Source organism: Miniopterus schreibersii (genome assembly GCF_964146895.1).
Source record: "Miniopterus schreibersii genome assembly, chromosome: 9".
NCBI lineage: Eukaryota > Metazoa > Chordata > Mammalia > Chiroptera > Miniopteridae > Miniopterus > Miniopterus schreibersii.
Genome location: NC_138118.1, coordinates 4,935,942 through 4,963,607, shown reverse-complemented (window position 1 = coordinate 4,963,607; position 27,666 = coordinate 4,935,942). Strand labels below are relative to the sequence as shown.

The window sequence follows — 27,666 nt, the reverse complement described above, 5'->3', positions numbered from 1 at the left end:
GACTCATGTATTCCCGTAGATACGACAGAAGACACTTGTCCTGTGCGGCCTGCAATGTAGATACACTGCCGCAGTTGCATCACGTAGGTTTACTTGCCTTTGGATGGTGCATTTTTTAAAAGTAGAATATACTAAGCGAAGGTCAAAAATGATTATGAATTTGAATAGAAGCTGGAGGAACTCTCTAGACTTCATTGGGCAATATGCAGTTTTTTTTAAATGAGTCATCAATTTGGAATTTTGGAATCTAAGTGGCTTTTTTATTTAAAAAAAAATAAGTAAAGAAATATTGTGACCTACTCCACTGGTTTCCATGGAGGCATGCAAAAAAGAATAAAATATTTTCAGTTATCTAAGAAAGGGTAATTGTGTATTTTGGCACACCTAGCAATGTCTTGTGTTTTAAGATGAGTTAATCTTAAGAAATCTGAAAAATATCAGATGTTTAACTCTAGTTTGTTTATTAAGTTACATTAGTAAGAGAAACTAATATTTGTATGGGACTTACTTTTTTTAATATTTCATGAAACTTTCTATTAGCATAGTGATGTGCTTGGTGATATTACCTTCTGGGCAAAATGAGTTGTCCTACCCGGAGCACCCATCGCTTTTCTGAGCCCTATAGCTCTCTATTGCAGCAGCACCTAATACTGGCATTAATTCTGGCTGGTATCTGCTCATGTCATCTCCCTGTCTGGACTCTATAAGCCCATCTAGCAAGAGTTACTATCTGCACCAATCCCCCACTCCCCAGACTCCACCTATTGAAAATATAGGCCACCTATTGATCCTTAATAATACTTTATTAACTCGGGTTTCATTACTGTTTAGCCAGAGGTAAAACTGAAGTTCTAAGATGTTAAGAGATGCATCCAAAATTGCATCTCTTGCTAATATTGAGAAGTAGACCAGAATGCAGTTGTAGGCATCCTAGCTCTGAATCCAGGCCCATGCTCTCACTCTCTGTATTTCCCTACTCTTTGCGTGTTTGAATTTTTGGGCTACCACGTAAGGCACGCTATGATAACAAATAGGGAAATATTCTTAAATAGCACTGAACATTTGTTTTACAACTATGATATTTTGTTACATAAACAAATAGATGTAACACAAACGGTCAGTGCTCTTTCCCACAATATTCATTTTGCAGGACTGCCTCCCGCATGAGGCGGAAGGGCCGTGGCTGCTGGCTGTTCTTAGCGCGCCCCCGGTTCGTGGACTCGCCACTGTAGACTGTGATTGAAGAAGGTAATCGGGAGGCAAAATTCCTCTCAGGGCTGTGCGATTAACGTGAACCTCCGGGACGGTCGCTCGGATTCCTTCGGATAGATATTTCTCATGAAAAGCAGCCATCGTGATGATAAGACCGCAGGATGAGCCGCATGTGCTATGAAATGAGTGTCAGTGTCTTGAAAATCTGCGTATGTTCAAATGAGCAGGGTTGACAGCGCCTCCTGGGCTTTATTGACAAGGGGGGGCAGTGTCGTTACCTATTACTTGTGATGGTTCCTCTAGCTCCCCGTAAGTACTGTCAGCCCAGAGCACAGGGGTGAAACTGCAAAATAATTATCTTTTTCTACTTTGCTATCAGTCCATTCCAGCGCTGAGATCTGGTTTGTGACTTCCTTGAAATATGTTTAATTTCTTTATACAGGGTGTCCCCAAAAATGTATGCACCCTCTAACAGCTGACAGCTCAGTTTTGAAAATGAAATGTATTTGGATAAACACTGCCTTTATAATTATTTAAAGCATGTGGGCACATTTTGGGGGGACACCCTGTATAAACGAGAAGTGATTAGGAAAGCGCCGTTTTGATGGTAGGGGATAGGCTAGCTTTTAAAAGTTGTGTAATCTTGTGAGCATCTTACGACATTGTGGAATCCAGGAACGTCAGCCACAAAAGGGGCCCTGTGGGTCTCATGCCCAATATTCCTGCTTTACAGATGGGGAACCGAGACTCGACATGAACGGGTGACTTACTCATGGGAGGTGGAGACTGAACAGAAATTAGCACGTGGGTTTTCTAAACCCTGTTGGGAAGCCAGCTCTGTAAAAGCGTAGGTGTGTTGGGACAGCGATGGTTGTTTCCGTAAGACTGCAGGCTTCTCTCCATTAGGATGGCCGTGAACGTCTGTGCCTCGTTTCTGTTTCACTGCTATTGCCTCATGTCAAAATGCAAGGCCCACAACTTTTTCATCTCTCGGTAGCTGTGCGCACGTCGGCGACACACAATTCTGTAGATGGGCGTGTCGTGTTTCCTGTTTATTTCTGATTATGTGGTTTTCTCAAGATGCATTTTCTTTCCCCAGCTGGCCTTCTTGCTCTGGGTATGTTCCTCTCTAAAGAAGCTTAATAGTCAAACACTGCTTATGTTTGTAACGGTCCCTGTGTTTTCACTCTTGTGATTTTTCTGTTCAGAAACCTTTAATTGTTCTCGATGCCCTTCTGCGGGAGATTGGAAATAGTCTGTGTCGTTTTCAAGGCTCAACACACTGTTAAATACTTCCGAACCCCTTTTCTTACCACTTTCCAAGTGTGCCTGGCCTGTGAGTCAAACTTACTTCGGGTCGCCTCTCATTAGTCTCATGTCTGGGCCTTTGCTTGCTCCTGGTTTCCCTTTTTTTTCTATGGAAGGAGAAAGATCTTTTAATTATGGAAAATCCCTAAGCTTATAGGGCTTTTCTGGTGGCCACCAGGCTGGGAAAAGAGCCATGGAGGTGGGAGAGGTCTCTCAGGGCTGGTCCTCAGGAGTCAGGCTGAGGTCTTAGCCTCCGGGGGCTCTGGTCCCTGCTTTCTTGGCTCTACCTGTCTTTCTTTCTGATGCTGCTATTCCTGACCTGAATTTTCTGAACTTGACTCTCTTCTGTCCGTGCCTATTTAAGACCGCACTTCAGTTTTTGCCCCTGTCTGCTTATGTCAAAACCCTCCTGCTGGAAGAGCCCCCTCCATTGCCACTCACCACAGGAAACAGTGGCAAAAATGATCCCATCGGTCTCTTCTGACCCATGTTCCACCTAAAATAAGCACACACCTCTCTACATGTGTGTATTTCAAGAGTTATTTTGTTTCTGTTTTCTTATATTTTGGGTGTGTGGGTTTTTTGCCTTTTGCATAGAAGCCTTCTGAAAAAAAACTGCTTTGTTTAAGAATTTAAACTTTATCAAAGAAATATACAGGGTGCCCCCAAAACACGTATACACACTTTAACAGCTGACCGCTCAATTGATGTTTCCTTCTTTTTAGCCAGACGAAGCTCTGAACAAAGGAAATTCATCCTAAAATGCCACTGGAAATTTGAAAACGCAGTTGAAATACCAACACCGACTTTATAATTATTCAAAGTGTGTAGAGTACACACACTTTAACAGCTGATAACTCAATTTCACTCCTTTTCAGGTTTAACTGATTTGAAATAATGGGTGAAGCCAGACTGAGCTTTGAACAAAGAAAAGTTATCCGAAAGTCCCACTAGATTTTTTTTTTATGGAGATACATAAAAAGATAAAGTTGACAATACAAAACCAGCAACAGTCGATGAATGGAATGATTCCTGATTCCATCGCGTCATGTTTTCAGCAGAACCTGGATCAGAATAGTCATCAGTTTGAAAACAGACATTGACAAAAAAGAAAAAAACTATTCATTTCTGCAGATTCTTTTAAATTTTGAAAATGAACTGTATGCTCATAAACACTGACTTTATAATCATTCAAAGTGTGTATACATTTTTTGGGGACACCCTATATATCAAAGCAAGCGACTTTCTTTGGAATGGGATGCATCCTGAAACTCGATGTACCATGCTTTTATCTTTAGATTCGCCCCAAATTCCCAGGACATTCCCTTCGTGGTGGAATACAGAACTTTCATTGAGGGGGGCCTGGCTCTGAGAGGAAGGGTCAGCAGGGACATAGAAAGCATTTCTTCCTAACATAGGGAAATTTGCATGTGCTGAAGGCGAGAGGCATTGGAAAGAAGTGTGGTAAGAAAAGAAGTTGAAGGACAGGTCCATGGGAAGCGGGGCATGGGACATGGGGAGGCCTCAGGGCGCGGCTGTGTTCCGTTCCCAGCTTACTCATCCTGAACCAGGGTTCCAAGTTAATGGAGCTTCGGAGCTATGCCTCCTGCTGCTGAAAGAGGCGAAGCTTTGCAATTTAATACATAGATGTGAAAGCAAAGGCTGATAGCTCTGGCTTTGAGAAGGCCGGCGAGAATCTTAAATGTCCTCGGGGGATTTTGCAGATGCTACGATCCTTGTCTTCCATCCCCTGGTTAAGCAAACTTTCTTATTTCAACAAGTGACTGATAGAACCTGCGACTGGTGGTTTTAGTTAAAAGCATGAAACCAACTGAGCGTGAAGATATCATCTTGGCACATGCTCTTGTAGGAGTGAAACATCTTGTCTTAATAAATGATGAAAGCAGGTTACCCCAGTCCCGTGCTTCATGGCCTTGGCTCTCTGAACGACCATCACTCTGTGGGCCCCCTGGTTAGACATCTCGGTGATTTTGCCTCTGGTCCCTCTATTACCTTGCACACCCCTTTGGAAGCTCATCTCAGTCACCTTCCAAAATGTCTGTTGCAACTTGCTCCTGTCGTAAGGCCATCGCCATCGGCTTACTCACCGGCCCCCGTACCCCTTCTGATGTCTCGTTTCCAGAACACACCTCCAACAACGCCCTCACCCTGCCTGCCAGTCCCTTCCAATAACCGTTCAATTGGCCATAATCAGCCAACTATAGGATGAGCCTTAATGGGCGAAGGTGCAGCTTCCTCCTGCTGTAGCTGATACTCGGTCCCGTGTCGCTGAAGGAACACACTCGGAAAATCAAATTAGACTCCCGGGAGATGCAAGGGAATAGCTTGGAAGTTGTCGCTTCAAACGACAGCATGAGACTGGAAACCTAAATAAGCTCAAGAAGGTTTGGATAAATGCACCAATGCTAGACTAATTAAGATAAACCAACGGTATTTTTTAAATAAATCCTTAATTTTCTGAAAATGAAGTTATGCCCAGGGGATTAAACATTCTCCCATTTCATTTCTCTTGCTATAAATATTGAAGGAAAAATGTTGATTGGAATTAGTTAGAATTATAACCCTAAATTTTGGTTTACATATTTTTTCTGTCATTTCTTTATCCATAAATGTACCCGTCAAAAAAAATTAAGGTCCTATACTAAATACCATTTGATATCCTACTTCTTTGATTTAACTACCATAAGTAATTGTCGATTAAACACTCTGCAGTGTCACTTTGTGGACTCGAGAGCGTTTGGGTTTGAACCAGCTGCGTGTGTGACCTGATCCGTCATGACCAGGCAGGATCACGGGGGATGTTTTTCTCTGTAGCACTTTAGTCAATTATTGAAAAGTAAAATGCGGGTCAGGTAGTCCAGGAAATAGACTTGGTTGTCAATAACTACGCTGCATCTGTTGTTAAATTTTGTCATTGAATTAGCTGATTAATGAAACAAGACAGTCAAAAACTGAGACACTTACCAGTGGACCAACAAACCTCAATCCAAAAAAGCCTCAACCACGGAGAGATTGCGGGTGAAAGTCCGAGCGCTCAGGTTCATTTTGTCACATTGCAGTTGACCTTGACACTCTTCAAGTCATCGGTTTATTAAAAGCGCTGGTAGCTCGGGCTCCTTATGAGACTGCAGAATTTGACTTAAAAAAAAAAGACACCACTCTCACCATCGTTTCAGAGATGAAAACCTCTGCCTGGTTCTGGGACAAGCAGTCCATTCCATCTTGGAATGTCACTTCTGCTTTTTGCATAAAGTGACATGAATTAAGTTTTCAAAAACTTTTCTAGACGACACAGAGGGTACAAGTTAATTTTTATTATTTTGAGCGATCGGTTTTAGTTCTGTGAAATTAGAAGCTCAACTTAGAGGAGGCAGAAAGTTATTATTTTCCAAGCCTCACAAATCTGTTTTGGGGTGTGCGTGTTTTTTTTATAGTATATAACAGTTCGGTAGATAATTTGAAATGGATTCATCTGTTAGACCATCTGTCAGAAATATGCTGCAGCTGTTAAATGTCCAGCAGAATTTGAACTACAAGTCTCGAAGTGATTTGCCCTTGGTCCATGCAGACCAGACAATTTCCTGTTTGATTTACAACCAAGATTCTTGCAAATGTAACTGATTTTCCAGCTATATTTTAAATATTTTTCGGAGCATAGCTGTTGGACCAACCAAAAGGAAAAATGAAACAAATATGATCTGATGTTTTTTAAGGTAATAGCATTGAATTTATTCATTGTCATTTCATTTCTATGCCGATCATGTTCAACATTTTGCAAAGCATCGGAAGAATACCTACTGTGTGCTCTACACTCCACCTATTGAGGATGGGAGGAAGCCCCCTTCGGGAAGAGATCAGCACATAGCAGGGAGATCAACATAGAAACAGATACTTATCACAACCGATTTTCAATAAAACTGTGCTATTAGAAAGACCAGAGTCTTAGGTGCTTTTGAAAACAAGCCAATCAGAGAAAGACAAGGACCATATGACTTCACTCATATGTGGAATTCGAGGAACAAACTGAACTACTGAGCAAAACAGACAGGCTCATAGGGAGCAGGCTGGCGGCTCTGGTTGGTGGTGGGAGGTATTGAGGGGTTGGAGGGATTGATCAAAAAAGAGAGAGAGGACACTCATCGACAGGGACAACCGTGTGGCGACTGTGGGGTGAGGGGCGGAGGTGGGAGGGCACAGAGGGGCCAAATGGTGATGGGAAAAATAAAATAAATTGAAAACAAACAAAAGAGATGTAAAAGTGCTAGCCTGGAAAAGCCGATAGATTTAACTCTCCAAAACTTCCTTGCTGGAGCCAAGACCTGTTTAAGTTCTGGAGGTATGTCCTGATGGCACAGACAAACCCTCTGCCTAATTCAAGGGCTCCGAAGTGCAGCTCATTTTGAGTTGATCAGGGTCAGCGAGGTGTGTTTCCCGTGAGGGATACAGGCAGGGGAGCTTTCTGAATCGCTTCGCGGGGCAAAGCCAACTCTCCTTATACAAGCAGTTTTTAAAAATGGAAAAATGCGGAAGTATCCTTCAGGTAAAGCAGATACATCTCCATATCCAAAACAAGGGACTCGTTCCCCTTGCTCACTTTTAGATGGACTTGTTACTTACGGTTGTCAGTAATTCGTTGACTCAACAACCTTCATGAAATTCGTGCTGCAGGGCAGGTTCCTAAGCCCCAGGAATAGAGGCTCAGCAATCCAGGCACATGCCCTGTTCTTGTGGATTTTAGTCAATCAATCAGTCAATCAATCAATTAATATTTCCTATGAGAAAAAAAATATTTTTAGAAGTGGAATCAGAGAGCATGGATGCTGCACAGAAACGTAAGAATTAGGCCAGGATTGTGAGTTACAAAGTAGATTGAAACCTCTATTGTCTATTGAAATCGATTTGGCCCTTAGATTTCCTTGAAGGCTTCTCACATATCACAGTAACTGGAGTTATTGCCTTTTAACCAAGTCCTAATTCCTTGCAAGATGCTAATGCGTATCCATAAGGTTGAATCTGTGACCATTACTTTTTGTTTCAAAATAGGGATACCCGTTTCAAAAGAAAAAAAAATGAAAGCGAAGGAAAACCCTTAAAGTGTAATTTGTAGAACAGAATTGCGATGGGATCCAGCAATCCCACTGCCAGGTATACATCCAAAGATAGTGAAATCACTGTCTCAAAGAGGAAAATAAAAAGTAATAAACAAGTTTTAAAAAAATTAACAAGGTAATTTTAGATTGTGTTTGGTGCTATGAGCAAAATGAAACCGTGCGATTGATCGGCAAGTGATGTCTGGAGGGTGTGAAGGCAGAGAGTGAGTTGCTTGACGGAGATAAATGGGCCAGGAAAAGGGGAGACGGCACAGGGAGGGTGGAAAGGTCTTTGGGCAGAAGGAGTGTGCTTGGTGTGTCTGAAAAAGAGAGAAAGGAGAGTGAAACTAGAGCTTAGCGACCCAAAGGAGAACGGCGAGATGAAACGGCGCAGTGTTACTCAGGCCGGCACATCGCAGGCTTTGTGGCGTTTGGATTTCATACTAAATGGGAGGCTGTCAGGACCTGGAATAACCTGAGTTCCATTTTTAAAAGATCCATCTGGCTACTGGGAAGAAAATGGATTTTAAGGGGCTAAAGGTTGAAGCAGAAAATAAGTGCCCAATAAATATTTATTACGTGAATCGGTGGAATAGATTTGATGTACTTTGCTGAAAGTCTACTTATTGGAGGTAGGCATATGCATCGGGCGGCTGAGTGTGTGGGGTTTTCCCTTCCAGCCCCTATTTATAGCTTCAGGAAGCTCTTCCTTTTAGTTAAAAGGTATGAATCTAGCCCTGGCCCGTGTGGCTCGGTGGCTAGAGCATGGGCCCAGGCACCGAAGGGTCGCAGATTCAATCCCCAGTCAAGGGCATGGACCTGGGCTGCAGGTAAGATCCCCAGCCCTGGTCAGGGCGGGTGTGACAGGCAACCGATCAATATGTCTCTTTTGCATCCAGATTTCTCTCTCCCCCCTTTCCACTCTCTCTAAAAATCAATGGGAAAAATATCCTCATGTAAGGATTAACAACAGCAACAACAACAAAAAAGATGTGAGTCTGTGCTTTTATGTCTGTATTTCGAGGACACTCCATGTCTAGACTCCCTTCGGATAAAATCTATTTATGTCGCATTGGGTTCATTCCCCGGCTCCGCACGTCTCCTAATAACATCGAAGTGGTCAGATTTTTTCTTACCCCATGGAAGGGAAGACACATAAAATAGACGAGTTGGATTCAGTGATTTTTTTGCCGTAAGGAGAGCAGTTTTTCTAATATACTCTTGTAACACTGATTTTTTTAAACAGTTTATTTTCTATTGCTATGGAAAAAGACTTTTGGAATCATGGAAAACCTGAGGAGACTGTGGATAAGATAAGATTAGATTAAATCATCCAAATTCATGCTGATGGAGATAAAACCTAGATCTTTTGGCCTTGAGGGGCATGTTCTCTCTCCCTCTGCAACCTCAAGCTAATGCTACCTCTGAAAGTCACTATTACCCTGAGAAAATATGTATTAGACAATGGTAAGGTAAAAATACGGATCTCAACTGTGCCAAAAATTTTATAACAAATATTGGAAGAGAATATCCTATTTCTATTTCCTGTATTTTTCACATATTATTGAAGAATTAATACAATACTTGAATATTTGGTACTATAAATTATTAAATTTAAAGAAAATGTGGCTTTCAGATATGATTACTACACACCCTTAAAAACGCTATTGGGCTACGAGGTCTCCACAGATGCCATGTGGAATGATCTAAGTTGGTTTTTGATTTTTGATAGAATGCTAAAGTTAGCCAAGTTCAGAGGTGGAAGATACAGCGCCTACTCAGGTAATGAGTGTTGAGAAAAGACAGAGCACCACATTTCTCAGTGTATGGAAAGAAAATACTTCTGTATTTTCGAAGTGCTCGAAAATACCCCCCATAAACCTGACCAGCAGCCCAGGTTTATGGGGGGTAAAAATAGTGGGCCTGCCACAGCTATCCAGAAGCAGGTTGTGAAGGTATTATTAGTGCTATGCCTTGCTTTTTTTCTTCCCCCCCTCCCTTCTTTCTTGAAAAGGAAATAGAAAAATAAAATAGAAATCGTAATCTTGGGAGTAAAGTTTCTGGAATACGGCCGCACTAGGTCCCACGCCAGCCTTCCCTTGGTCAGAGCATGGCTGCCTGTAATTCGTGAAGACCGTCACCGGCTTCATTAATCTCGGCGATCACTCGGGGAGCACCTGCGTCATGACTTGGGTCTCCTCTTCATTCAAATCCCGAGACTCCCCGTTAGGCTGGCCAGGAAATCGCACTTCCTCCGCCCAAGGAGCTTCCCAGCGTCCCTGGAGCAGTGTAACCACGAGCAGGGTCTCTCTAGGCGCGCAGGAAGCTGTAGTCGGGCCCCGTGCCCGTTAGGTGGGTTCAGGGGGAGCTGCACCCTCAGGCTGGCGAATGCAGCGGTCGGCAATAGGCAGGCACGTGGCCGGGCGGGCAGAGCGTGGAAACTCAGGAACAGGAGGCAACGTGCAGTCCTGGGGCCTCCGGCCCTGAAAGGAACCTGGGAGGAAGGCAGAGCATCTCTTGGAAGCCCTGAGATGCTCCAGGGGAGCTAGGGAAGGAAAGGAGGCCGAGCGTTCAACTTGAAATTCAAGATGGTTTTGGCCATCAAGAGCATTGATTGGAACCGGAGAGTGTAGAGGGAGGTTTGGACTCTTAAATTTGTCCTGACTGTGGAGGAAAACAGCCATAAAACCCGAGGCAGAGACGTTCCAGCTTCAAAAGTGAGGAGCTGAGTGCACGGGACATAAGGAGACCATTAAGTGCTGCATTGTACCGAGAATGTGCTTTCTTAATAGCTTTTTCCCGAAGGTGCAGCTGAGGATGCTGCTAGAGCTCCTGTCCTGATCGCACTGTTTGGTTCTGGAGTCATTTGCTCTTCTTATTTTTTTTTTCTTTGTATTGGGTTTATGTTTCCAAATGTGTGATATAACACGTATTTTAAGTGCTATAGTTTTAAAACATATCGTTGTGAAATTTTTACATTATTTTAAGTAGCAACATGATTGAATGCCATCTCTAATGTCCGTTCTGTGGGTTCTGACGTCCTTTGACCTTGCAGACTCCTGCCCGTGTCCCTTGTCAATAGAGACCCCACCTCCCTTAGGTGAAAGGGAATAGCCGTTATTGAATTAGAACAGAATTCTTACAGCTACTCTGCCTTCCTGATTGACTGAAATTACTTGAAAATAAAACTCAAGGCCCATCTGCTCCTCCAGTTTTCATCCAAGATTCTCTGGAAGGGAACTTCACCAGAGACCAAATATTTGCCGTCGCTGTGTAGCTGCGGTTTTGGAAGACATCCCGGTACGGGAAAATACAATACTAAATTATTTCAAATGTTTGCATTCCCTCCCTCCCTGCTTTATAAAAATTGTAACTTTCTGCAGGAATTTGCCTGACTTCCTAGCATTTAATATCTGCAGAATATTGAGACACGTGTTCTAACACAACAGCGAGCTGGCTCTTTGGACTATGGAACGTGTCATAACTATTGTTACAGTTGGAAATAAAACTGGATGGTTCATCGTAATAGTCAATATGGCACCTTGTCCCTGCATGGAGTGGAATGGCAGCCGTCTCTGGGAAATGTCATACCCGTTTGGCCTCCGTGATTTTGCTTAAGCTGTTCCTTTTTTCTAGACTATTTTTAACCTTCTTTCCACTATAGTCCTCACTTCTTTAGGTTCTATTATTATTTATACATTATTTGATGCCATAAGTGATCACTAATCAGTATCCTTCCTGGTTACCTGGAATATTTTTTTATACTGGACCAGAGTTTGGGAAACTTTTTCTAGAAAAGGTCAAATGGTACATATTTTAGTTTTATATGCTGCATGTTTAGAACAGTACAAGGCATAGAGTAAAATCTCAATAAATATATGTAATTCAAAGTCTTTCAAGAAAACATACAGCACATGTAGCAGTTTTGGTTATTATATGGGTATAAATTCAGTCTCAGCTTAGAATGTGAGATTGCTAGTGCCTACATTCTGATAATTTTACTGCCACCTTTTACAAAAAATCCAGATAATCTATTTGCTCTTAGATTTCATGATCCCAATTTTATTCTAATTTTGTTATGAATTATATGATTTAAAAAAAAATAGTTTTAAATTTAAATTTTGGTATTAGGATGATTTGTTCCCAAAGTCAAATTTTTTAAAAAATGTAATATGGATAAACTATCTTCAGGTTTTAGAAATGTTCTATTTACGTTCTAAATTTAAATTTAGCTAATGGGTCATTTAATCAATTATTCATCAACTCTATTTTAATTACTTTCTCTGTCACAGTATGTATGCATTGAATGCTGGCTTTTGGAAAATGCATGACTCATTGTCAGCCTATGGAGCAGGTTTGGACTGAGGAAGTTTCTCCCAGCACGATGCTGTAGGTTTCTGACAGGGCTCAGCCCTCATTTGTTTCAGATCATTTCTCCAATGTCACCTGATGAAAGAGGCTTTTTTTTCTAGGTAGCAACCCCCTCAACCTCTAGGCGCCCCAAAACTCCCTGCCCCTCTTTCATATTAAGGTCTCTGTAGTATTTATCACCATCTCATAATATAAATTTCCCTTTTACTTTTTAGTCTCTTTCTTTCCACGAAAACGTTAAATTCCACGAGGACAGGAAAGTTGTCAAGTTCATCTGTTGCTACATTTTCTGTGCCTGGCACAGCATAGGTGCTTGGTGCATATTTGAATGAATGGGAAATGAATGAACATCAGCAACTCTTAATATAATGGGGGCTTTAGAAGTGACATTCCTCCAGTTAAATGCAGAACTGTGACAAAATAGTATTAAAAGTTAGACTCCAAAGTGGCAGGAGATAGGGCATCAAGGTTTTATTTATTTGGGCATACTGAATAACACATTTTATTTATTTATTTTTAATATTCTTATTTCTGGGGATCAAGCCCGCAACCCGGGCATGTGCCCTGACCGGGAATCAAACTGCGATCTCCTGGACCCTAGGTCAATGCTCAACCGCTGAGCCACGTCGGACGGGCTGAATAATACATTTTTGAAAACAATTAATATGAAATTCTTCACTTTAGACACCTGCTTTGTGAGCTGATATTTTAAAAATAAATTTTAGCCTGGCTGGTGCTGCTCAGTGGTTGAGTGATGACCCAGGAACCAAAAGGTCACTGTTTCGGTTCCAGCCAGTAGGGGGCGTGAAGGAGGCAGCTTCTCACGGATGCTTCACATTGATGTTTCTCTCTCTCCCTCTCACTTCTTCTCTCTCCAAAATCAATAAAAACATTTAAAAAGAGAAATAAGTAAATTTTATGTTCCTGTGTTTATCCATTTACCTTCAGCTTCCTGGGGAACGTATCCATACGCACATGCCATGTTTCCCAGAGGCGCCTGCAGTGCACCTAAGAGAAATAAGAAATCTAACAATGTTTTACAAGGATGGATTTGTTCATTTTAACTTCAGATTTGTACCCACTTGAGGGATGAGATAATGAATAATAATTCATTTCCCCATGATCATTGGGGACATAACTCCACCTGAGTGACTTTGTAAGAAAACTAGTTCGTTCATTCCTTCATTTGCTAATATTTTTTTCTGTTTATAAACATGTGAGCTGGAAACCATTCTAGAATATGCAGGGTGATCTCTGCGTCGCTGAGAGGAGGACTGGGCGCCTACTGACATTTCTCAGGGACTTAAAGAGCATCTCTCTACGAATCGGACTTTGCGCCACATTGTAATTGAGCAGCGTGCTCCAGGACGCTGAGGTCACTCATTCATTCATTCATTCATTCATTCATTCGTGTAAGCATTAAGCAATCTATTAAAAACTTTATTCCCATGTAGCTCCCAGTCGGCTAAACAATTAGATGAGTAGAAACATAACGTGTCAGGTGGCTCTCAGTGCCCTGCAGGAAAATGGGGCAGCTGTGGGTACAGAGAGTGATGGTGGCAGCTTCATGCTCTTTCACCCAGGTGGACTTAAGCTTGTCTGCAGCAAGGAAAGGTGACATTGAGCAGAGCCTGGGAGGAGTGAGGGTGGAGCCTTGTGGCAGCTGAAATAGTCATTGTGAAGGCTGAGGGGGGCGGGGGCAGGCATGGTGGCTGGACAGTCATGGACCAGGATGCAGGAATGAGATGAGGCCGGCGCAGTGGCCACTGCGGCCTTTGGAGGGTGTCGGACTTTATTCCGAGGGATTGAGAGCAGGAGCCGGTGGATATTTTAAGCCCAGAAGTGACATTTCCCCCTTAAATTTTTAATAGTGTCCCTTTGGTTGCTATGTTCAGAAGGGCGATAAGGGGACAAGGGAGGAAGCAGGAAGGCTCTGTGGTCTTGCTGATGGCTGGTGGCCAGGTGATGAGCGGTGGCAGCTTTGGGATGTTCCAGTAGGAGATGACGCAGGCCTTGGTGCAGCCTCTCGGGCAATGAGAGTAGATGGAGAAGAAACCCAAGGGCTGAGTCCTGGGTCCTTTACAATTTAGACGTAAATAAAATGAGAAAGATCCATCAAAGGATTCGGGGAACAAGTTTGTACAGAGGGAGGAGCACAAAAAACTGAGCGGCACCATAGGAGCCAAGCAAGGAAAGGAATGGAAGGACCACCTGGCACCGGCACGGTTGACTGTTCAGCTATGGGAACTGATGCATTTTAGATGCTTTTCAAGTTGGGCATTATTGTGTTCCCCCTTCCTGACGCCTATTTCTTAGTCTTTTCGTTTGGGTAGGAGTCTTCCCGGCCTCCCCTCCTCCAGCCTCGGTGTTTGGAGTCCTCTCCTCCTCTGATGAAGATTGTCAGGAGCTGCCAGGGTGCAAAGGCTGTTCAGTAAACAAGCTCCCCCTCGCTCACGGTCCTGAGACAGCAGGTCCGAATCGAGGCCCTCGGCAGTAAAGCACCGGGCCGTAGTTATAACCCTTGAAAACCAGAAGGTGGTTTAAACCGTCGCTGTGATTTGTTGGGATGTCATAGTGGACTTGCCTAAATTCTGATCGTTTGCTAAATTGTCCTATCATAGATTTTTAAATTTGTGCTGCGGTTGGTAACTATTTTTAACAGAAACCACAACAATCGTTGTATAAAGGTTTTTATTAATGGCCTCTCTCTCTTTTTTTTTTTTTTACAGAAAAATGTGATGAGCCCCTCGTGTCCGGGCTCTCCCACGTGGCCTTCAGCAGCTCCACCTCCATGTCCGCGAGCTATTCTCCGGGCTACGCCAAGATCAACAAGCGAGGGGGTAAGGCCGCTCTCCTGTCCTATGTCAACCAGTGTGTGAAGGAAGAAATGCTGTATTTACAGCTGTAGTTCTAACATATGTCTTCATGGCAGCCCTTAGCAGGCACCCAAATTTATTCTTCCTACGTCTATTAACAGACCCAAAGATACCGTAACCCTCTTTTGCAGCCACTATTTGGGAGTGAAAATTTGGGCTGGAAGTAAGAAATGATAAATGAAACAGGAGGAGTTTTTTGGAGTTGCAGGCGATAATGAATTCAGAAGGACATAATTCTGTGTTAAGGAAATTCTCACTAATCAGGAAATCACTGAGAAGTTAAAAAGAGCTGATTCCAGATATGTGTACAGTGTGCGAAACAGAATATTTGTATACTGCTTTTTTCTCTTTATTAATATACAACTTAGTTACTGTTGAACACGCAGCATAAAATATCACGACCCTTCGCAGTTTCTCCCCCAGTACGCTGAATTTAACTTTGGTGTTACAGCTGCGTAAAAAGCAGTTATGCATTTTTTCAACTTTAAAGCCGTGGTATTAATTAGTAAACGGTAATTTCAAAGTAGGCCGCATTGCACAGAGGGCAGAAAAGGGTGATTAAGGACGGAAACTTAAAACCCTTTTGCTTCAAAGGGACACATGCAGATATCCATGAGCAACAACTTAAAAGGGGGAAAGAGCACGGTATTTTCCTTGGATTAATAAGAATTAACCAACAAAGACCATCATTTTTATTCCGTGCAACAGGGAACGCTAAACTCAAATCACAGGCGCTTCAGGAAAAATAAACGTGAATAAATATAGAGGGAAGGCCAGGAAGGGGGGGAGGGAGGGAAGGGGGCAGGGGAGGGAGGAAGGGAAAAACATAAACAAAAGGGGCAGAAAGGGGGAGAAGGAAACCCAAAATCGGAAGGAAAGGGGAGGAAAGAAAAAGTGGCATCAGGAAAGGGGACTGAGGGACTCAGAAAGGCCCAGGGAGAGAGGGTAGGTGGGAGGAAGAGGGAGGTGGGCACAGATGCACGGGCGCAGAGGGGCATGGAAGGGGGGGGCGCATTTAAATAGGCCCAGCTGGTATTTGAAAGTAACATTAACCAGCTGCTCTTGGTCCAGCCTGCTGGTCCTCAGGTCATGGACATGCGGGGGCTCCTGAGTTACCCCGAACCATCAAAAGCTCTGCTTGAACATGTGAAACGAGCAGATGTTCGAGTGCATCCGTCTTCTGTCAGCGTCGCCGACACCACCACCAGAATGTAAGGTAGACACAGAAACACAAAGCGAGGAGCCGGGGTCTCGGAACCAGCAGTGTGGTTCACAGGGCCTGGAGCGAGGCCATGAGGGCAGGACACAAAGGAGGGGATAAGGGGGTGACACACGGGCCCAGGTGTCCAGAGGGCGCGGGCTCCTCTCAAAGAAGCCGCCTGATGCCCAGAGGCCTCCAGCAACTGCCGCAGGAAGAAAGGGACTCACAGAAACGTTTTTTAGGACAGTTTTCTGAGGAAATACGACGGATGCATTTTGACCTTGGCGAGTTTGGGCAAATCAGGGCACGTAGAGCCCACAGCCTCTTTGAGAATATAGATCCTGCAGCCTGACCAGCAGCGAGATGAATGAAAGAAAAAACGGCCAGATGATCGGTGCTGGCCAGTGAATTCACTGAAACATACCTGTGGCTAATCAACGTAGAAATTACAGTTGTGGAACAGAGTATACATTTTATAGATGCACGATGTATAAAATGCCTAATTATGGGAATTGCAGGGGTGCTGTTTTCCCCCTAACTTTTCAGAGTAGGAGGCCACAGAAGCTCTAACTTTAAGAGCAGATTTATTTGTCTTTGGTTTTTTATAATTAATATTTTCGTGAAGAAACATCACTGGTTTTTTGGTTGTTAGACTCAATTTAAGGAAAGTTACATTAAAATAGGTTTTGTTTTAAAATAGTACAAGGTGCCACTTTCAGTTATTTAGAGCTTCTTGGCTATTTAATACTCATGTATGTACAGTGAGCCATCCAAAATTAACTTTATTTTACCCTGGATGCTGGGATTGGAGGAACGTGTCTATAATAGCCTTCTCTCTAGTTTCTAGAATATGTACCTATATCTCCATATCTGTAGTTATAGATATAGATACAGTGAATTTCCGAAAAGAAAGTTGTTTCGAAAGCAAAAGACTATAAAACAAAAGTTTCTTAGCTGTCTGGCCAGCAGCTCATCTCTCTCATTTTTGATACCGGCAGGGAGAACAGGTTGCATTTGTAGGCCACATAATTGACGATCGCTTCTGGGGGGAATAGCTGTATCACAAACATCGGGAAGGACCGCAGGGGCAGGTCCCTGAATGTCCCCCCTTGTATCTTAAAGAGAACTACGGTCTTCACCTTCCCTTAAAAAGCACCGCTGAAGTTCATCACCGCCGCAACGCCTTGATGTCTTGGCTTGGTCAAGTCATTGCTTTCATCACTCTCTGCTTCCTGTTGCCCAAGGTCGGGAGTGTTAGTAATTAACAATAATACCAACCTCTTCTTCTGGTCACATGTCTGGTCCCGTCCAGCACATTGTGGCACCGCCTCTTGCAGGCTGCTAGGTGGCTCCACAAATAATCACGCTTCCTCTGCTCTGCAGAGGGTCTGTCCCTGCTGCTACTGGAAAGCAAAGTTGTCTCTCCTTTATGACACTCTGAATTATCATGTCCCTTCTTTGTGCTTTTAAGTACCTTCTTGTCTTATTTCTATTCTGGCTCCCCTTTCCTGCTCTAAATAATAAAAGGACCTGTCACAGCTTATTAAATCCAAAACCGGAGCTGATGCACTATGAATTGGGAAAGCCACCCCAGTGCCTCCCTGAGGACACTGGCCCTCCTTGAGCCGGGGGTCTGCCCTCTCCCCCCTCCCCCCGATTCCCTGTCCCGTTCCTGGCCGCCCACCGCTGGCAGCCAGCATCTGCGGATGGAGTAGGAGCCTTGGCCTCCATGAGGGAGCTCTTTCCTTAGACTATCCCAGCAAGGCCTCAATTGTGAGATAGACTCGTCTTCCCAGCTGCTGAGCTTCTGTCCAGGCGGGCATGTCCTATCCCGCTCTTTCCCTCCTTCCCTCCTTCCCTCCTTCCCTTGGGCAGCCTCTGCCCTTTACTCAGTATGTCTCTTAATCTGCTCCCTGCTAATGCATTTTCCCTTTATTATGAATTCCTTGGCCGAAGGGCTACTTCTCCTGGGAGCGTTGGCCTTTTCAGACTACAGCCCTGGGAGCAGGGACGTGCAGAAGGCTGGCTTTCTAATGCGGCGTTTCAGGATCTTGGACGTTCCCGGCTGGCCTGGCCATGCTTCCTCATCTTGGACTCGGTCTTCTGGAAACACCTGCTGGTGTCGCCGGCGCTCAGGCAGTGCTGGGCATGGGACAGGAACACCTTGTCTTCATGCATGACTAGGCTCTAATATGGAACCAGCCAGGGATGAGCACGGCATTAGTCAATTATTTAAACTTTCTGCGTCTCAGCCTCCTGATTCCTGTGGGTGCTCTATAATTTATCACCTAGGCCAGGAACTTTGGACAGCGAGAGAGTTCTATTAATAATTATATCAGAATAATCTTGGAAGTCTTTATATTTTAACATGAATCAATGACACAATTTAACAGAGCTGTGGTGAAGACCGTATGAAATAATCTACCAAAAGTGTTGCATAAATATCAGTCTCTTTGCCATCAATTGCCCTCAACTCCAAAAATTAATGCAGATATGAATGTTTTAAAGCAACTGAATGAAATACCCTTGTCATTACTAAGACAGTGCGTCCCTAAAAAGCGATTGCTAAAATTTGTATATTCGCTACTGTGTGTGTGTTTTCCCTATCATCATCTAAGCAAAAAGTGATAGAATAATTGAAAGATAAAAACATTTTAATGAGTTTCACATTATTAGACCCCTACTTCACATCAACTTAAATGTCGCCCAAGTCTTTTCACCTTAAATTCCCTTCCATTCAAATAAAAGAGTTTGTCAGTGATTTTAAAGTGTTATTTTTTTCCTATTATCTTTATATCATTTGAATTAGATTTTATAGAGTCCCATATAATCTTTATTAATTTTATGATCTTCAGAAAAGCCAAAAAGAAATTTTCCAGGCATTCGAAAGAATTTTAAAACAATGTTTATTGCCCTGGCTGGCGTGGCTCAGTTGGCTGAGTGTCACCCTGTGCACCAGGAGCGCGCTCGTTCCATTCCCGGTCAGGGCAGGTGCCCAGGTTGCGGGTTCAGTCCCCAGCTGTGGAGTGTACAAGAGACAACGGATTGATGTTTCTCTCCCACATTAACATTTCTCTCTCTCCCTCTCCCTCTCCTTCTCCCTCTCCCTCTCCCTTCCTCTCTTTCTACAAAAAACAAACAATAAAAACATATTTTTTTTAAAAAATGTTTATTTTCCCCCCTCAGCCCTATAAGTTCTGTTTGCAAAAATATATATTTAAATGATGTCTTTTAAAGCCATCAGTAGGTCTTCGTTTTCACCTTTTCAATTGGATGAGAGTTGCCATCTGACTCTATAGTATGTTTTAATTTGTTCTTTTAACTTCAATTCTCAAATATAAATCAAAATTTTGGCTCCACTGGAAGCTTTAACAAACTAAATGTACAATACCTGATGCATTCGTATGATTGACACTTGTTATGATAGAATATTAAAACTGGATCCGCCAGGAAATGGCTCATAATTTGCTTAGACATGCCTTTTTCATTTGCAAATACTATTGCTATTTTCTGCTGTGGCATCAAATTTTATAATGTTGGAATGCTAATCCCTTCTTTTGTGCTCCCCCATAGAAACCTATGCTGGGCTGTGCAGCATTTCCCACAGAACACTGTCTCCCGAGGTGTGTGATGTTCCTGGGCTCTCTGCACCCACACATAGAATGCACGTAGCCACAGTCAAGTCAGCCAGGCAGATGCTGAGCTTGGAGGTCTAGGGGATCCTGAGACCCTCTGTGTCTTCATCACAGGCATCTCTAGGGCCAGCAGAGCACACTTTCAGTCTGGGAGGCGCTCTTCTAAAACTTAGCCAAACACTCTGTACATTAAGGGTTTTAGTAGGGTTTGTTTAATATGCTTAGAAATACAGTGTGTCCATGGGTCTTTGATAATAGTGTGATGGGAGATGATTTGGGGTTTAGCGGAGTGAACTAGAGTTAATTAGAAAAAGGGAGCATTTAGGTTTGGGGCATTTGAGATGAAGAGCTGGTAGTTAATTATTTTAAGGAAATTGCTCTTCTGCTAGGTTTGTAGCAAAGATCTTCATATTTGTCTGAGAGGAAACCATGAGCCAGATGAGAATTGGTGCTTCTACATTAACCGCCACTGCAGTCTGTGGAACGGCTCTGGGATATTAACTTCCTGACACTCTTCTTATATCACAGGATTAACAGTTGATTGTCCAAAAGAATGGGAAAATTGAGGATCATCAACTAACACATCTGTAATCTATCTTTGTAATATATGCCTTGTAGTTTTACTTACAGGCAATATTGAAAACCATGCTATTTGGTACTTGCCTTATAAAGTTTAGGGCAAATGGGATGGGGAAGCATCACGTCTGAACTAGCAAAGAAATATATTTAAGTAAATATTTATTTTGCGAAGACGTCCAGAATAAGTACATCTTTGTAGATTAGGCGGTGCAGAGTTAGAGGGACTAAATTTCCCCTTTGCCCTTGCAGAGATCTTGGGCCCCTTCTTCCCTTGGTTTAATTTGCTCAGTTACCTCACTTCTGTAAAGAGAAACTTGGGCCCAGCAGGTGTGGCTCAGTGGTCGTGCATCAACCCATGACCCAGGAGGTCACCGGTTCGATTCCAGGTCAGGGCACATCCCCGGGTTTCAGGCTCAGACCTCAGTAGGGAGCGTGCAGGGGGCAGCCGATCGAAGATTCTCTCCCATCATTGATGTTTCTGTCTCTCCCTCCCTCTCCCTTCCTCTCTCTGAAGTCAGTAAAAACATATTTTTAAAAAATTAGTAAAAGAGAAACTTGGACTAAGATCACCTCTAGGGTGTTCTCGGAACACCCTCACCTGGGGACCAGGATTAGTCACAGTTTCTTGGTCTTGATTTTAACCGACCACTGCAGGGTCTTAGTGACCCGCGTCACTTCTACCTCCACGGGTACAGATGCTTCCTATTTAATAGCTTTGCAAATAGCCAGGGTATCTGGGAGAGGGCGTTTATCCAATAAAGGTTTTACAAGCTGAATGTTTCTTTCTAAACCATTCTGGAATATATACCAATAGTATGTTTTGTAGGTTAAATGTTTAATTATCCCTTTGATATTGGCTAATTTTATTCAAAGAGAGGCTTTAATATTTTTCACATCTCTGCTAGGAAAGTGGGGAAGTTATAATGAATGCTTTGTGGCATAGCAGAAGTATTCATCCTAAAACAGTTCTTCACACAACCTCAAAGCACTTTCTTAACACGGTACTGTACGTGTGTGGCTCTCAAAGAATATTTTTTTTAATGAGTATTTTTGTAATCCTCACCTGAGGATATTTTTTCCATTGCTTTTCAGAGAGAGTAGAAGGGAGAGAGAGAGAGAAACACTGATGTGAAAGAGACACATTGACTGGTTGCCTCCTGCACGTGCCCCAACCAGGGCCGGGGATCGAGCCTGCAACTGAGGTCCCTGCCCTTGGCTGAAATCGAACCTGGGACCCTTCAGTCTGAGGGTCGATGCTCTAACCACTGAGCCAAACTAGCCAGGGCTATTCTACCAGTTTTAAACTTCAAGTGCTCATTGCTTCTACGTTGCATGACTTGTTAAATTAAGAGTGCATATTCCCTAACACTTTTCGGTTTCCAAAACATGAGACGTTATCTAATCACTGATGTAGCTAATTGTGGTCCAGATAGTGAGAGAGAATAGATAATAGTAGCAAACATTATGATCATCATTGATAAATAAATACAAGTTAATATCAGTTTTATGAAACGTACAAGCAGAACAATTGGGAAATGGCCCCATGGTATCAGCGCCGGCAAACTGCCACACAGGCCCCTCAGGATGGAGATGCTGAGTTGCTAAAACACGCCCTTCATCTCAGGATGCTTTTTGCATAGACGAGCCTCCCAGTTGAGCCGCTGCATCCAGGTGCTAACAGGTGCCTGTAGGTGACAGGACGCATCCTATGGGTCCCTATATCTTGTGTCTAACCCATGAGGAATACATTCTGTGTTTCAGTGGCACCACTGTGTAGCCTTCGAGAGAAACAAAGGCTAGAAATGAGCAGGGCATGTCCAATGTCACTGTCTGGGAGTCTCCCATCAGCCGACCCATGAAGGACTCTGCCCGTGGAGGGGCACTGCACAGGGTCCATTTATTAGACAGAGTAGGGCCCAACTAACTGCACTTGTGAAAATATACTTCACCCTTATGATTACATTTCCTCCATTCCAGATGAATGACTGCATCATACTTCAGTATCTGCTCTTCTATAATTAGAAAAAGCTCCCTGCTTTTGCCTATTTGCCTCCTTTCCCTTATTTCATTCAATAAGAGAAAGAAAAAAAAACAAAAACCCAACCAAATTATTTCCAAGACCATAGGAAAGATTTAATCTAGTTATGGCTCTATTAGCAACCTGGTTAGGTCACACTTATTAGAATGAATAGCCCCTTGTCTTAATACCTTGGGCAAATTAATGACTTTTTCACACAATTTTCTTTTGGAAGAATAAAAAAAAAAAAAATTAGATTACCTCCCTTTATACCCATGCATTCCAAGCGAATTCTAAAAATATTGCCACTAATAACAATTCAGAGCAGCCCAGCCTTTGTTAGCATCCTGCCTTTTCTCTCCTCTGCAAACGAGCACTCGGCTGTTCACTGGGTCCCTCGCTTTAAAACGGAGGCGTATGTTTGACACGAATACTGCCGGCCATAAACCATGGCATTTAGGACTGTCTACTTTTATTGTTCTTGCCTCTTTGGCATTAAAATGTAAACACAGAAGGTAGGAAGTTTATCCCTCAGGTTTCCACCCGAAGGTCACTTTCATCTTACTTTTTTCCCTGGCTCTTTTCGTTTCCTCGGCGATGCAAGGAATCCGTGCTGTGGGCCTTCATTTGGCTTTGTTTTGCTTCTCGGCGGCTTCTGGAATTTACGTCCTTTGTATCTGTTGGAGGATCCTTGTCTGAGTTATATCTGCCGCCCGCACAGCCGCAGACCCCAGCGGGCAGAAGGCCGTTCTGCCTCCGGGGTGAATTATTCTGTAATGGAAAGTTTGAGCCTGAGCGTGTGTGAGCGATGCAGTCACACAGGCTTTGGGGATTCTGGCGCCTCTGTATCTCAGTGGCTTATTGATCTGAGTGTCCTTGTTTCCTTAGCTGTGCTTGGCTCTCAGCTGAGGCTTGGAACTCTAGATAAGCCATGTAGGCTCCATTGGTAAGGCACTGACAAGTCCTGCAGGCCCTCCAGTCATGTCCTTTAGTTCAGGGTTGTTTCATTATAACACTGATGACATGCCCCAGGCACTTACTAACTCTTGTTTCTATCAGTTAGCCTATGGTAAAATTGATTTTCATTAAACGCCATTCGGTTTAAAGTCATAGAACCTATTGATGTACTTAAGTGAGGACTTTACCACATTGTTGACTCCCCTAATTTTCTAAAAAGAGAGGTTGAAACCACAGGCTTCTGTAGCCTTCACTCCTCTATGATATTAGAGACAGTTCTTTTCCATTTGGATAAAGCTACACATTCCTGTGGGGTCAGATAGGTTCCCAGTAGGAGTAACCTGAGCTTTTGGATGGTATGGTCGGGAGAGAGGCGCAGGAGGGCAGAATGGATTACCTTCCCCATTGTGGGAGGGCTGGCAACTTTAGCAAGTCCAGGGAGGCCAGAAAGCCAGAGGGTGTCACCACTTCCCCCACCCCAGTCCTTCCACACCTATGTCCAAAGTGTATTAAATTATGAGCAGTTCTCTCTGGCCTCCAGGTTTTATTGTGCAATCATTCTTCATACAGGGCTTCAACTCTTTTTTAAAAACCCTCACCCAAGGATATGTTGTTGCTTTATATTGGTTTTAGAGACAGCGAAAGGGAGAGAGAGAGAAACATCGATCCTTTTGGCCTCCCGTACGCACCCAGACCAGGGATTGAACCCACGGCCTAGGTGTGTCTCCTGACTAGAACTGAGCCTCCAGCCTTTTGGTGGGTGCCCAGGGCGATGCTCCCAATACCTGAGCCACCCGGCCAGGCCAGGGCTTCAACATTTGCAGGTTGCTTGTCCTTAGGTAGTGAGTTCCGGTTTCACCTTTTTAAAAAGTCGTCACTGATGGATAGACAGGTATCCGTCCCTTTTTCAAGGTGCACATGTTTCCATGTCTGTCTCAGAACTTAGTCTGCAGTATTGGGGTGTAGACGTACTTTCCTGACCCCAGGACGCTGCGCGTGAGCTTAACACCAGCCCTATGTCTCATGCCTCTGCGTGTACCCAACATCCCCTCTGGTCCCTGCAGAAACCCCAGGGAAGAATTTAGAAGTAACAAAATTCAGTTTTGTAAATTAAAAAAATTCAAGAAAGTTTCGATTCCTGACCAAGGCCGCAGCTAACAGCAGATTTGAGCATTTGAAACACACTCTTCTGACTTTAAAATCACTCACTGTTCTATTTTCCACGTCTTCCCTGCCCGCGTGACCTGTTCTCTAAGAAAAGCTGGAATCATATTTGAGCTGGTTAGAGGGCATAATTTAAGTTTTCCCGCTGGTATTTTAGAACACAGACACGTCTCTATTTTGTTTTTGAGAAGTATATACCAACTTTGCCATTTCTTTGTATCCTTATTAGCTTTGTTTGAAATAATCAGAGTTATAGAGATAATGTTTTAAATATTTACATATAACACTATATTTTTTAAGGACCCATCTTTGTTTTCCTTCACTAAAAGGGTAGCCAGCACCTGGGCTTCTTCAGCCTCATTTCTGAATTTGTATGAGGTGAGGTGGTAGGCAGCAGGGACATAGCTGTACTTGAAATATTATATATGTGAGAACAGCAAAGATTGGAGCAAAACAAGAGACCAACAGCCTGTCTCCCAGCAGAGAACAAACTACTGATGTGCAGCACCGAGGTGCTCGAACCTGACAGAAGCAATATATTTTTTTTAGTTGCCAACACTCTTAATATTCAAAACACACATGGAGAGAAAGCAGTAAGTCAGTACGAAGTGAAAGCGAATGAAAAACAGAAACAGAAGTCAGCCACGAAATAGGAAATGTCTGAGACCTGCGAGATACGCCGTCACCCGGGTCTCTGTTTGGGATGAGATGGAAACAACCTGGCAGGACTAATAACAATGTCCCGCTGTGGGATTGTTACCGATGACTGAGCCGCTGCTTCCAGCCCAAGTGCAGACTCGGCGTCCTTCCTTTTTGCCTTCCAGTTTCTTATTTTTTAGTAGAATGACCATATTCTCTGCAAACCTGTGGAGACGGCCAAGGGAACCGATGCACTGTTCCCCAATCTCCCACGTGTCAGGGCCTGGGATACGTGAAGCCAGAGCAGTTGTTTTCAAGGTGTTAGTGTCAGTCTTCTCTAGAAATAATTCAAGTCTTAACCATTTATGATGGGAAATAATTTCCTAAAGAGAATGGCAGAGAAGCAATAAGTGTCTTTGGCTTTCCATTCAAACTGTTGTATTTGAGTTTGCACAATGAAAAGAGAAATCTGAAACCAGACAGTTGTGTTTTGAACAACAAACAGTGTTTATTGGTTTTATAACCAAAGGACTAGCACTAACTGGGCATCAGGAGGAAGGAGAGAGACTATAATATAACCTGTAAGCAGCCTTACCTCGTCCTGGTATGAGTCCCATGCTCTCAGACAGTGGTCATCAGACTTGGAGGAAGCACCCAGGTGGCCCAGTTTTAGGGATCTTGCAATTCCAAACAATGCAATTCCAGCAAAAATACTGACTTAATTGCATGATTTAGTGAGGGATTTCTCTACGGGGTCTGGAGACAGGCTTTGGTTCCCTCAGTCTGTAGTCCAATTTCCTGTGGTTCAATATGGATGGATGGGCCTAGAGATGCCAGGCAGGACCCTCTCTGCCACTTGCTGGGAAGAAGCAGGCAAGGCCTACTATTCAATGAGCAAAACACAGAGGAAATGCTGGGTTTTCGTTGTTGTTGTTGTTATTGTAATTCCACATTAATTTATTGTGAGGTCTCTGGAACGTCTCTTCCTATTGATAGGACATGCATTTGGAAATCATCAGTTCTCCTTAGCAATTTATCAACAACACGGCAAGGATTCACGGAGAGAGAGACAGGCAAGATGCGTTCACAGCCTGAAACATGGTCATCAGCTTCTGCGGAGCCAGCAATTTGAATTCAAGTAGACTTCTCACTGAGTCTCAAGTCTGAATCCCTGGGATTCTATCTCTGTGCGTGGGGTCGATCGAGATGTAAGGCTCACTTCGTTCCCAACTCCTAGGGAACTCACCCTACCACTTTTCCCCCCGTTTGGACGGCTTAACTGGTACAGAAAAAAAAATAAAGTGAGATTGATTCCTTCAGCAAGTCTGAAGTGCTATCTTGCTAGTTTCACACGCGACAGTGGGAGTGACGGAGGCAGAGGGGACAAGTGAAAGGCCCACTGCCGAGGAGGAGCCTGCCTCTCAGTGCCGCACGGAATAGGGCCGCTGCTCGGGTCTCAGGCGCCTCACTTACACATGCATTATGCATAGACGCTTATGCAACTCGGAGTAATTCAGGCTGGGAGAGAACATCACCCATCTTTTTTTTTTTCCTTTATTACTAAGGCCTCCTGTGTTTAAAAGAAAGAACAAAAAATTGCTTAAAAAACACCCTGTCTGCTGCATATCTATAAATCTACATTTTAAATTTTTTGCAAAGGACCTCCAAGAAAACAAGGCTCACACCGTACATTTGGCTATGTCTTTTTAAAGAAGCGATTCGAACAAGTGGACAGGGGCCAATTCTATGGGAGTGATAATAAGGGACTGAGATACAGGCATCGATTCTTTCAGCCGTGGCCTCTCCCATAGCTCTAATGTGCGGTGACACAGGTCAAGACCTGGAAGAGCCTCATAGACAAGACTAAGTATCAGAATAAACTTGAGATGCTGCTGACTTCAGAGGGCCTGGTGGAGCCCAGTCATTCAATAAACTTGCCCCCGCCGCACTCAACACTTATCTGCATGTCAGACCTCGGCATCTGAAGAGTTGACCGGGGAGCTTTGTGGGGCCTCTGAGATGAGGTCCCCATTATGATGAGAGGCAGTGTCTGTCTGAAGCACACTGCCGAGGGTTGCCATCTCCGATTTTGGAGAAGGCTCATGTGGCCTCTGAGTGTCCATCCGAAGCCACAGGCACTTGTCTCGCTCAGTGGAGGGGATTATTAATGAGTTTCTCCCCCATTGGTCCTTTGAGGGACCTGAGTTTCCTTGTGGGGCAGACAAAATGTTTTCTTTCCTTCCTTCCTTCTTTCTTATATACTCCCTCATTCCAATTTATTGAATACCAGCTAGATTTCGTTTTATATAAAGCAATGAGCTTTCATTAAGTAGCTCACAGCTAAGGCCCGGCTGGGGCATGATGTGAAGGCGATGGCAGTGATAAAGTCAGTAAATGTTTTTGCAGGTTGTGTACTGTATCATTCTAAAGGTCATCAATCACATCACAGTTGATGGCAGTGCTGTCTGATAAAATATAAAGCAACCCACCCATGCAATTTTGAATTATCCAGTTTCCATATTGCAAAAGTTTGTTTTTTTTAAAAAAAGGTTAGAGATATTTTATGATATGTTCTATTCAACCTAATATATGAAAA

General features: G+C 43.5%; 1 protein-coding gene across 1 annotated transcript in view; it reads left to right on the top strand.

The window, feature by feature from the left end:
- The window catches only part of CNTNAP2 (contactin associated protein 2), a 1,311,177-nt gene that overhangs the window by 422,332 nt on the left and 861,179 nt on the right, over nucleotides 1–27,666 (top strand). The window contains exon 2 of the mRNA XM_081147555.1: nucleotides 14,732–14,842. Within this exon, the coding sequence (XP_081003681.1) occupies nucleotides 14,732–14,842 (111 nt within the window). The remainder of the gene's footprint in view (nucleotides 1–14,731; nucleotides 14,843–27,666) is intronic.